The 12,866-nt window shown below is 41.4% G+C and overlaps 2 protein-coding genes across 2 annotated transcripts; one reads left to right on the top strand and one right to left on the bottom strand.

Moving 5' to 3' along the window:
* Positions 1 to 2,135: 2,135 nt before the first annotated feature.
* dnajb4 (DnaJ heat shock protein family (Hsp40) member B4) lies at positions 2,136 to 6,300 on the bottom strand. The gene is made up of 3 exons (XM_053437645.1): positions 5,890 to 6,300; positions 4,047 to 4,618; positions 2,136 to 3,062 (listed from the first exon to the last, which is right to left on the bottom strand). The coding sequence occupies exons 1-3, from the start codon at positions 6,098 to 6,100 to the stop codon at positions 2,832 to 2,834; spliced, it is 1,014 nt and encodes a 337-aa protein (XP_053293620.1). The 5' UTR covers positions 6,101 to 6,300; the 3' UTR covers positions 2,136 to 2,831.
* Positions 6,301 to 8,175: 1,875 nt separating this feature from the next.
* slc25a24l (solute carrier family 25 member 24, like) lies at positions 8,176 to 12,495 on the top strand. The gene is made up of 10 exons (XM_053437632.1): positions 8,176 to 8,468; positions 8,552 to 8,678; positions 9,156 to 9,243; positions 9,785 to 9,896; positions 10,001 to 10,159; positions 10,927 to 11,064; positions 11,160 to 11,270; positions 11,463 to 11,630; positions 11,714 to 11,852; positions 11,942 to 12,495. The coding sequence occupies exons 1-10, from the start codon at positions 8,346 to 8,348 to the stop codon at positions 12,127 to 12,129; spliced, it is 1,353 nt and encodes a 450-aa protein (XP_053293607.1). The 5' UTR covers positions 8,176 to 8,345; the 3' UTR covers positions 12,130 to 12,495.
* Positions 12,496 to 12,866: the final 371 nt, after the last annotated feature.

Genomic DNA, 12,866 nt, shown 5'->3' with positions numbered 1-12,866 from the left:
CCACACACTGCAAATTAAGAAAACAACTTCATTAATTTGACAACAGGTGCACTATATTTGTTTTTTTCCTTCCTGCAAAGCTAAATTGTTTTTGCCCAGACTGGTTCCTGTTTGCCACAAGTAAACCACATGAAATACCACATGCCAATCAAAGGTGCCAGAGGTGGCCTCAATTAGTTTTGTGCTATTTGGGCCATATCCCTAAGTGGCAGAGAGAGCTCCACACACTGCAAATTAAGAATACAACTACTACAAAAAGTCATAACACGTGCAAATATAGAAACCAGTTGCAAATAGCAAGAACGGCTGTAGTTCAATGCTACTTGAAGTTCAGATCCATTTTGTCCGGGCCACAGAAAGGTCAGAAGGGCTGCCTCCTTGCCTGAAGTGGCCCACACCATACTGAAGCTTGAGTGACATTTAGTTAAAATAAAGTCAAACAAATTGAATTAGCAGATCATATTATATTGTACTATATTGTATTTATACTATCAGTGCATATGAGTTTCAGGCTGCATCTGGAGCAGAGCTCGCTTCCTCTCCAGTGCAGACAGAATACTGAAGTCCAGGTCCATATGTGGAACTGACAAGTGGCACCTGAGAGTTTGGTTCACCTGTGAAAGGTCACACAGAGACTCAACACTACCACAAAGAGATGTAAAACAACTGCTGGTGGGTCATTTGTACGTCTGTGCCTCTGGAGCTGGAGTTTAAATAAGTTTAGTTTGCTGTAATAATCCCTTCTGATCATAGTTCTCTTCCTAATGCACCTCAAATGGTGGACAAGATCCAGAATACTGAGATTTCAGCTGTCTGGATTAGACAAATCAAATTTATGTCTTTAAATTACACAAATGGACTTTCAAATAAATCTTTTTAGATCAAGCACAGTGGATGTTGTTCCCCATTACTTACATTGAAAGCATGTAAGGAGCACAGATGAACCAGAGGAATGAAAACACCATGCAAATGCTCAAGTGATTACCCAAAAATTCACAACAAGTACAACATTTGCAAATGTATGTACACAACCATAAAGGATGCAGGTCCAAACCAATATGTTTCAATCAGTTTACACATCATAGACCCACTATTTTATATTGTTGACTAAGCAGAAGAAAATAAATGAGTGAGTGAGTTGAGAAGACAAATTAGAGATGAATTTTAAATATTTTAAATATTCACAAAAACTGAAGAACAGATGATAAAGTCTGAAAATGTGGTCTGAAGAAACAAAAGTTGGTTAAAGTTCAAGATGAAGGTCTGGAGACAGGATTCACAACTGTTATTACTCAATAATGATCAGTAACATGTCCTCATGTGATAATATTGTGAATTTAAACTGCTTCTTAGTCTTAATAGGACGTTTCATCCGTTCAAAATCAGTCAACATGGAAGCAAACATATCTAGATAAATTTTTTTTATTAAAATCATAATATTATACCTATTGTTGGCTTTAAAATCCAACTAGATATCTGTTGTCCTCTGTAAAACAAGCTTTGGAGAATCCCTTTGTACTTGTTGGAAATTCTTTTAAAGAAATAAGGTGGGTTTCCTTATATATTCGGGTGTTTGTTATAGGTTATATTAGATACAGTGATTTCCATGCAGTGCAGATTTCCATCCGGCTGGTAGAGGCACATTGAGCAGGAGCAGGTGTATTTACTCTGCACCCTCCCTGGAAAACAGTGACTCATCATTTACTCAAGCTGATGTGAGTATTTCAGGGAGGACACAAATCTTTGTCAGAGGAACGAACAGATCGTTCCCCAGCAGAGGCCTTGGTAACATTTACAAAAGATTATGGTTCAAGAACACAATACTTATTTGTGGTAGTTAATAAAAATATGGATAAAATAAGAGGTTTTTGCAGGTATCTAATAATTACACCGGCTTAAATTGCTTTTATAGAGCCTCCTCCCCCTGAGTCATGATGAGTGATGTGGCGTCCCCTGGTGGGAAAACGTTAAGGTCTCCGCGTTGGCAGCTGATATCCAGCAGCTGAGACCAGACAGCTATATTTACACAGTCATACCTTTTCTATTAGTAACTTCATTCGATATATTTTTAATTTTGAACTTTGGAAATTTCACCATATAAGTTTTACAACAACAAAATATTCACATTTGACCTTCAAAATATAATATAGTTCTGAATATTCAGATAATAGGCCAATGCCATAGAGAAGTCATTATGGGTAATATTGCTATGCAGAATGTCTATAAATAGGCCGAAGCACCATTAGTGGTTTTAAAGTGATTATTGTTAAAGCGCTGATTATATCATAGGATTCACTGGGTGCCTCCCCATGACTGGAACAGCCCAAGATCAGGTTCATGTGGAAATATTTATTTTAAAATTCAAGTTCAGCATCTTCACATGTAAGATTCTTAAGTTCACTCAACCACTTTTTTTCCTCTTAAATAACTTGTACACAGATTCTAAAGACAGCCTCCAAACGGATCAAGTCTACAAAGAGAGCACGGACACGTACGGTTTGGCACTGCAGGTTTCTGTCTGGCAGCTGTCGACTCATTCACAGCCAAACACTTCCATCAAACGAGAAGCTAACGTTATTGTGGAAAAGACCCACGTGTACGTCACATGTGTACTTTCAGATATCAGCAGTCAGTCTGTCGCCTGTATCGACTCGGCAGCATGCACGGTATTTATAAAAAAAACACCAACCAGCTCAAAAATAGAAACTGCTCATTAGTTGGTAGGAGGTCCATCTGTGAGCTGTCCAAACTGTCCTTGTGAGTTTGTTCGGTAACGAGGGGGGGGTGCTGTCATGCGGTTGTCTCCCCTCGTTCGGTCCCTGTCCCTCGTCCTAAGCAGGTAAATGTCGTTTCAAGACGTCCTTGGCGTTGCCGGGCAGCGTTTCGGGAAAGTTCACGTCAAACTCCACCACCAGGTCTCCTCTCTGCTCGGGGGTTTTGGGTAAGGGCAGGCCCTGTCCGGCCACAGTCTTTCTCAAGCCGGGCTTCACGACGTCTGTGATCTTCATGTTGCACGTCTTGCCGTCTATTGTTGACACGGTAACCGAGCATCCGCACAGCGACTGGAGGGACAGAAACACAACAGGTGGATCAACAAGAGAAGAGCCAGCCGCACATGATCCACTGCAAATAGCCCATGAAGTCACCCTCGATACAGTGTGCATCACAATGTATACATTCACATGTAAAAGAGTCAGAATGATATTTAGTGCAATGAGCTGTGATCGACTATAACATGAAACCAAGCAGCTCGTTAATTTAGGCAACAGAGGTACTATCGAGTTTAAAAGATAAATATATGATGATTTTAAATAGAAATATTAAATTTGGGCTTTATTCTTATAAGCACTGATGGTGTAGCCTGACTGATACACCAATTAACTATCTAAACTAATTAATATAGTATAATATATATCTTCAATATTCTTTCATTCAACGACAACGTCAACTATTAACCTTTTATTTGGCTTGCTCTTCTGCATTCAGTTCCCCCCCCCCCCCAACCCCATTAAGATAAACAGAATGAGTCAACTATGAATATACATGCAAACATACATATATACATGTAGCTCCTCTGTATTTTCTTCTGTCTGTCACCTTATATACAATCCTGGGCCAATATGCCAGAGATGATCTGCTGCTGTTTGTTTGCTGCAGCACTCAAGATATTCCGAGATGAGCAGTGAGATGAGCGTTGAGGACAGTAAGAGGATCCATATAAGAACATCTTGCACCGTGTGTGTGTGTGTGGGCGGCCACCGCCTCTCTGTCCTCCCTGTGATCGAGCTCCTATTTCTCAATGCTGATGAAGCACATTACATAAGTACACATCCAAAGTGTGTGTAGTTCCGTACTATGCTCACAGAGAGCGGCTGTACTTTCCAGGGAAAACAACTTCTCCGGCAGACTACTTACAGCTTATGGGTTGTGACCGGGCTTTTCAGAGCTGTACAGCATCCCTCAAGTAGATGTGAGCTCGTTCTGATCGGACTCTATTAATACCTCTACACTCAGTCTGTGTGGGCGTCAAACAGAAAGGACCTCACCTGTCGTAAGCTCACGCGAACAGGATACACGATGTTGGAGCCTTCCCGCCTAAAGTGAGGGTGTGGCTTGTCCTTGATGACGAAAACAATGTCGGCAGGAATGGTGTTTGACGACTCGTCTCCCTCCCGTGGGAACGTGATCTTGGTCCCCTCTTTCCAGCCCCGCTTGATCTCGATGGTGAGAATCTTGTCCTCGTTGCGCATGGTCCTGCCGTCTGGATTCAGCCTCTTGCGGGAGATTTTCATCCTCTTGGTGCAGCCGTGGAAGACCTCCTCCAGGGAGACCCTCAGCTCGTGGACGATGGCCGGGTCCTGCTTCCGGCGCGGCTGCCCGATGTGGCCGTCCCGGGGGAAGCCGTTCAGGTTGAAGCTGGTGAAGGAGCCAAAGGGGTCGTTTCCATCCACCTCCATGTCATCGTCGTCTCGCCCGTTGGCTTTGCGCCCAAAGAACATCTCGAAGGGGTTTGAGCCGCCGAAGAAGGTGGCGAAGGTGGCGTGAGGATCCCCGTGGAAGGTGTAGGTGAAAGTGTTGCCTGGTCCATCGCCAGAGGGTCCACTTCCTCCCTTAAGACCTGGTGGAAGAAGGAAGTGATTCATCAGTCATCCTGACACTAACACTGTGGGAGAGTTAGATGTCATAAGTGACGCCTACTTTGACAACAGAGATGCACAATCCCATCTGCTGGATATGAGGCCAAATACTGACTTTATCATGTCGCTCCTGCATCAGCCATGAAATAACCAATCTGCTTTAAGCTCAGGTTATTAGAGACTTAATGATTAGTGCAATAATTGGTGAAATCATCAACAGACCTATATTGCTAACCAGTCCATTGATTTAATAATCTTTGAAGCAAAATATCAAACATTAAATGCTTCCAACTTCTTTGAATGTGTTGCTTTTCCTGACATCAGGAGAATATTTATTTATATTTGCGTCATCAACCCATAGTCGGACAAAACAAGATATTTGGACATTTGTCATTGTTTTTTGAGGGGTCATAAGAAAACACTCTTGTAGCCGCCCTACAGTTGACTCATTGTTTTGAGATGACACATCAGAATCCATATCGTGGGGACTGTAATCCAGTTTGAAAAAATACCTGCAGCACACCAGTAACTGTATTAAGGTGCTATTTAAAGGATATTCAGGAACTGTTTCGGGTTCAAAGTCTCAAAATCTCCTATTTAAAAATTAAAACTCAATGAGTTTGTCCAGAGCCAATGTTTAAGATCTTTTATTTATCCCCAAAACAGTTCACATTTCGATGCTGTGTTTGCTGCGTGGCAGGAGTGGGCTCAGCTTCTCAAGGAGGCCATCTGTGCCACACTCCCAGGTTCACGTCTGGGCTTCCTCTTGCGTACCTGCAGGCTTTACTTTGAAAATACACCTCTTTTTATTCCTCACACACTTAAAATGTTCCTCCTGCTTCCTGGTGAAATCATAATGTGTCACCTTTTAATTCTGAATTCAAGGCTGGAGAGATGATCTGGGCTCTTTTCTTGTCTTTCTTTCCTCCTAACATGCTTCCCACACAGCACCATCTGGACTGCAAATGTAGCCGGCTTGCTCAGAAACTACAGTGTAGGTGCCACACACTGCACAGAAAGCTTCATTACACTGGTCTCTCCCACTGAAGCAGCCTCATAATGGGACCTTTTTTCTTTTTCTAACATAGCTGCAGATATAGAATCACAGGATGGTACTGGGAAGCTGTTTTCTGGGCCTCCTGACTTGAATTAAAAACCAGCTGAGCTCCACATGCAACCATCCAGCTTTAATAACGGTGCACTGACACCGGGCTGAATATATAGGCTGTTATTCCAAAGCGTGCACATTTACCTTCCTCTCCATACTGGTCATAAATCTCCCTCTTCTTCGGATCACTCAGGACTTCATAAGCCTCCGCGATCTCCTTGAATTTCTCCTCGGCGGCTGCAGACTTGTTTTTGTCCGGGTGCCATTTCAGCGCCTGTTTTCTGTAGGCTTTCTTAACGTCCTCCTCCGTGGCTCCTTTAGAGATGCCCAGGGTTTTGTAGTAGTCTTTACCCATTTCTCACGTATCCCAGAAAAAAAGAATGAAAACGATAAGCGGGGTGGTCCCTGAGAGAGAAGCCGGTGGAGGGGAGCTGGTCGACGGCTGGTGGTGATGTGACAGATCGGCCTCAGCACAGACTGAAGCACGTCGAGCGGCCACAGACAGACGCACGCTGCGGGATGAGGAGCATCTAGAGGCGGAGAGTCAACGCTGAGGAGCCGGTGGCTGTTCTCTGGATGACTGGATGAGGCTCTTTAAATAACCTCAGCTCCCTCCCTGCATCCTCTGAGCCAGAGTCAAGTGTGACACCACGAGTCTGAGTGTTTCCGGTGAGAGAGAATAAAGCAGCTGCAGGTCGTTCACATGGAAAGTTGTTTTATTTCTTTGAATATGATTTGATTACAATTGTACAAAATAAAAAAAATAAGGGGTATCCTTTTCATCGTCACTTTTAGAATTTAAAATGTTGGTTTATCTGTTGAACTTAGATGTTTTAATTTGATCTAATAACTGCTGTAATGGATTGGTCATATAGGCTATGTATTATTTAGGCTAAAGCTGGTAACCACTTAATTTCTCTGGTACTAATACAATTCAGCATTGGTTTGGTGTCAGTGGGTCACATGACATAGAAGCAATGGAGAAAATATGAAATATAAATATAACACATTGAATGCAAACATTTTGAAATATGAATATAACATCTATTCGATATGAAAAGTGTTCTGTTTATCTCTGATACTAATACAATTCAGCATTGGTTTGGTGTCAGTGGGTCACATGACATAGAAGCAATGGAGAAAATATGAAATATAAATAATATAACACATTGAATGCAAACATTTTTTAAATATTAATATAACATCTATTCGATATGAAAAGTGTTCTGTTTATCTCTCTGATAATACAATTCAACATTGGATTGAGTCAGTTGATCACATGACAACGAAGCTATTGAAGAATAAATAAATACTATAACATAGAATACAAATCTTTTTTTAAATATTATTATTCATATTCAATATCAGAAACACTTAGATATAATGAGAATAGCAGTGTTATTTATTAAGTGTATAATGCAATTCATCATCTGTAGAAATACAGTCCGTGTGTCACATAACATGGAAAGTAGACAACACTTTAAATATTCATATTCATATAAACCAAATGTGAGGTAAGAGACGTGTGTGTGGCTTTGTTCCTCCCCAGTGTTTTTTACTGATGCTTTTATGAACCTGACATGAAAGACGAAAACCTGGTCTTATTTTGAAAAGCTGTTTCCGGGTTTGCTCTATCTACTGCAGTCCAACGCGACACTTTGCTCTGGAATCTAGAGGCTGTTTCTAGAAAGAGAACGGGGGGGGCGTCCCTGACCAAACCTGGCTCCTCTGCACATCATCCAGGTGAGAGGTGAAAACACACACACAGACACACACACGCACACACACAGGTTCACTACTGGTCATTAATACACACTTTTTGTGAAGTATGTGACATGAGATGAGGTCCATATTGTGTGTTAATTATGACATGAGTAAAACAATGATACATACAAGAAGGAAAAGTATAAAGAAATCGATACGGATAACTGTTGATGCAGTACAAATATAGGAAAAGCAATACTACTTGTACCACTAAATAATACTGATAATAACATTTCCTTTCCCTACCTTTTCTGCTTGAGTGAAGTTGCTCTCTCTCGCTCTCTCTCTCTCTCTCTCTCTCTCTCTCTCTCTCTGTGTGTGTGTGTGTGTGTGTGTGTGCATGTGTGTGTTATCCAGAACATTCCTATTGTATCCACTTGGCTCAACACATCAAAACCTAAACAGTGAAGGTTTATTTCATCTCTCTCAGTTGTAGAATTACATACATTTGTTTTTATTTATTTTATTGATCTATTGATTCCCACCCCTTGTGTGTCTCTGGAAACTCTGTCCCCAGGTCCACAAATAGCTCAGTGGCCACTTAGACAAGAAACTGATAATGGGGCTGTGGTGGCTTCTCCTGCAGCAGCAGCGCCACCTGCTGCCCCACAGGGAGAGTGGGGTTCTTCTCTCGGAGCCAATGATCGGAGCTCATAACGCTGCATCGCCTCTGGTTCCTGCCAATGAGTCAGCGTCCGTGCAGAGCTGCAGGTGAATAAGCTCTGCTGATGATCAATGCTTCGTCTCTCTCCTGCAGTGGATCACACGCTGCATTCTGCTTTATGCATTTGTTTACAACCTGAATATTTAAAAAAATTACATTTTCTAAACCAACCATGGATCAGTTCCGTGGGCTATTTGTCAAACTGGACCAAAACAAAGATGGATTCATATCAGTGACAGAGCTGCACAAAGAAATGAGCAAGTTTGGGATCAACTCGGCAGATGGAAAAGCCCAGGTAATGTTTTCATGATCTTATTTTCCTACTGTATTTATCTGGGTCAGGGTTTTTCTATTCATTCATTCGTTTTCCCCTTCTAGAATATCATTGATTCTTATGACAAGAACAAAGATGGCCTCCTGGATTATAAAGAGTTTCTCGGCTACATGATGGACAGAGAGAAGAAATGGAAAATTTACTTTCATGACCTTGACAAGAACAAGTGTGGTGAGTAGTCATATCTGCCGCTGAGAAAATATTCATATTGCGCGAGGAACCATTAAAAACATTTATGTTGTTACTGGGCTTGTTAAAAACACACAGTAAACACAAATATGTATGTTTGTTTTTGAATAATTACACCGACAGTTGTGTTCTCGTGTTTAGAATAGCATGTGCTCTGCTGCAGGTGTAGAAGATGTATAGTCCTAACTGAGCATATTCTTTATAAATTGCTATAAATGTAAAACTGTTGTCTGTTATCAAGGTCAAAACCAGAAAGAAAGCAACGCTAACCCAGGAAGTGTTTATAGTACACTGCAGACTCCACACTAAACATAGCTCTGGGCTCTGGTCTTTGCACTCTAGTGTTCAGTGTCACGTCCCAGAGACGCTGCGTGCCATCATACAGTCGTAAAGTGCATACAGTACATAGAGTACATACAGTTATCTGTTTGTAATTGTGTGCATTTCTTCTCTGATCAGGGGTGATTGACCAGGAGGACGTCATTTGTTTGTTTAAGGAGATAGGAGTGGTCATTTCAAAGCCGAATGCAAAAAAAATTATACAAATGTAAGATTTTTCTGCCAACTATACCTCATGGAATCATAATTACATGTGAACAAATGCTTTACAACAATAATCCATTGGGTTCTTACTGAGTTCCCAACACTGACGTGATGCACGTTTTACATTTCACTGGTGTCACTTTAAAATAAGAAATCCTTACATTGTGGGTGATAAATCATTTCTTATTTTATTAATTGATGAAGTTTGGGTTGCCAGATCTAGGTATGTATTCAATCCTAACCTTTATTTTGTAACAGCTGACTTCATGACTCATTGTAAGTTGGAAAATCCACACATCTTTATTAATGAAGTGAGGAAGATAAGATGGAACATCGGCCTTTACTGTCCGTCTGAAATTTAATGTCTTATTACTGCATAGTGACAAATCTATCACTCGTTAATCATTAAGAAAGACAGCACTGGCAAAATTTACTCTATAGACCTCAGTAAAGTGACACTAGGATCATTATCAAATGAAGATAATTTACTTCACACAGTGAATATTTGCTGTGTTTGTTTGTTTGTGTGTGTGTGTCTATGGCAGGATGGACAAGGACAGTTCCATGACAGTGGACTGGGGCGAGTTCCTGCACCACGTCATCCTGAACCCTGTGGACAGCATCGGGGAGCTGGTGACCTCATGGAAACACCAGCTGGTAAGACAAGCTGTGGCACTTTTGTCTGTAAACTAGCACAGACAGTATCATTATACAACGATTAAAAAGATGGTAAATGTGATTCCTCTTTTGTGCGTCTGCAGGTTTTCGATGTCGGGGAGAGTCGTGCGATGCCCCTTGAATTCCCTGAGGAGGCGTCTGGTTTCGGTGCTTGGAGGACGTTCGTCCTGGCAGCAGGTCTCGCTGATGCTGTGTCCAGGACTGTGACGGCGCCCATCGACCGCCTCAAGACCCAACTTCAGGTCAGTTCTATGGACAGGTGCATAGCTCTGATTCATTTAGTGATGAACTGCAAGTTTCTCCTCAAGTTCTCATTTTCTTTTTAAACATCACTAACGCTGCAGAGCTTCTCGCACTCTGCATGAAGCTCAAATGTGTTTAAGTTAGGTTTTTAGATTACATAACATTTATTGTGCTTATTCATAGCCTTCATTTGGTCAGCTGCTTTGAGCATCAGTCCACTTACTAACCTTCAGAGCTTTCAACCACACCTACAATGTGTTTTATTTGATGACAACAGACCATAAGATGCAATTTGATAAAAAGATAAGAATGAATGATGTCAGTTACCATCGCATAATGTAATCTTTGTGTCTTCAGTGAAGCATTAAAAATCAACTCTTATATTCCTATTTGTTGTCTGGGTTCTCTCAGAATAGGCAACTTTACAAACATTAAATATGAAGCCAGTAATTCAACAACAAATGTTTTTGTAATAAATCATCCATTGTTAGAGTTGAAAGGTTGTTTTATTGTCTCAGGGTGTAAGGATGGAAAGTTATCAACTTAACCTGCCTTGTTTTCATCATCTGTCTTTTTACTGATACGATAAAGCCATTCAGTTTACAGCTCACTGTGTACAGCCTGTCATTAACACGAGAATGGGCAAAGTATTCACTTTACATGTGAGACCCTGTTATCTTTGCAGCATGTGAACCCATATCGCCCCTAAAACTGTTGTGAATATATCTGAGCTTTATTGCCTGACTGTGTCCTGTGCACTCTGCAGGTTCATGGATCCAAGGCCTTCTCCCAAGGCTTCCAGGAGGTGAGAGCAGGGGGTCTGCGGTCGATGTGGCAGGGCAACGCTGTCAACGTGCTGAAAGGAACGCCACAGTCCACGCTCCAGTGTCTTATCTACGCCCAGGTCAGGCTCACGGCAGCAGACAGTATGAATTATTGAGGAACCAGTGTCTTGTTTCTGATGAACATGGATGCTCAGAGCTTCTCTGCTCTGTCCAGATGAAGGTCTACACCCAAAACCGAACCCAGGAGACTCTGACGGTGCAGCAGCGCTTCGGGTTGGGCTGCGTGTCCGGTGCGGTTGTTCATGCTGTCTTCTACCCTTTAGAGGTATCAGAGATCAGTGGCAGGTCTGAGTGCTTTAACATTTCTGTCCTGTCCCTATTTCATTTATACATATATTGGGTTATAAGGTTAAATGTCAGTAGGTCACATTAATGAGGCTTTGGTTTATTTATTTGGGTTTATCGTGTCAGTGGAGGTTGAGTTGAATAATCTCTCTCTTTCTATCTGCCCCTTCAGGTTTTGAAGGTGAGACTGAACCTGCAGCAAATTGGGACTTACCATGGCGTGGTGGCCTGCACCCGCTCCATCTACAGACAGGAGCGTTTGTCCTCGTTTTACAGAGGATTCAAACCCAGCATCCTGTGCATGATCCCCTACGCAGGTGTGGAGTGTGCAGTTCACCAGGTGAGACAGAACCAAAACACAAAGAGTAAAAACCCTTTTTCCACTGACAGATTGTGGCTGTAAACTTTTTCTTTGTGTTGCAGTCGATTATGAACTGGGCGAAGAGCGATCCAGCCTACAACAGTGACTCCAAACTGTTCTTCTTCAGTTTCGTGGCCTTTGCCGCTGGACAAATGACCAGTTACCCACTGGCAGTGATCCGCACGCAGCAGCAAGCTCAGGGTAACGTTCATATTCGGTTTAACACGGTTAAGCTTTTTCTACACAATCTGAGAACATGTTTTCCTCATCATAATTTTTTTGTTTTGCAGCTCTCAGCTCTGCCTCAAGTCCACCTTCAGGCATTTTACGAGGACTTATTGGTATATATGAAAGACAAGGACTTAGAGGATATTACAACGGCATGGGAGCCAGCTTTGTCAGGGCTGTTCCTTGTGCCTTGATAAACTACACTTTGACTAGGAAATTTGAAAATGTGTTTTCTTCCATGGAGTCCTGAGGTTTGGTAGAAATTATGTTTTCTTAGCATGCTGTGATTTTGATTTTAAACAACATGTTTCGGGGACGTTATCAGGAACATGGACTGTTGTTAATGTGAACTGAGTGAAAAATACTGCACTCTGAAAAACCTGCAAAGGTCAAATCTCTGAGATGTGAATTATCATGTGATACAGCTTTTAATGCCTCTGCAGGTTTCTTTGCTCTGATAAGGATCATGAGACGTTGTGAAGTATTTGAAAAACAATAAACCTCACTGAGAGCTGACACATACTTGACTTGAAATGTACAATGTGACTGTGATATAATAAAGTGTAGTCAGTGTCCATTTAAGACTGAACTGGGCAAATGAGGACATGTGTGAAAGTGAGAGCTGTATAATAAAATATAACGTTTTATATCATAGCAGGGGTCAGACATCTTGTTTCATTTAACAGAGTCAGCAATGTCCTGAGTTTCTTTGTTTTGACTTGGACTTGATTGTCATTACATTTGTGTAATTAAAATGTTGTCATTTAGACAAAATGATGCAGGTATGTTCCAGCCATTTTTTATAGGTAACAAGCCAAAAACAAATTTATGGTGGGGCAGCCAGATGTAAAGAAAATTAAGTTCTAAATAAGAAACATTAATTGTTATAACATATGTCTGAACACTGAAAAACAGCTGAAAAGAAAGATCAGCAGAAAAATCCAAATATGAGTTCATACATTTGTTAATGTTATCAAGGTAATTAGT

This window comes from Pleuronectes platessa, chromosome 13, assembly GCF_947347685.1.
Source record: "Pleuronectes platessa chromosome 13, fPlePla1.1, whole genome shotgun sequence".
Lineage (NCBI taxonomy): Eukaryota > Metazoa > Chordata > Actinopteri > Pleuronectiformes > Pleuronectidae > Pleuronectes > Pleuronectes platessa.
Note: the sequence above shows the minus strand (reverse complement) of the source record. Positions and strands in the feature narration are given on the sequence as shown.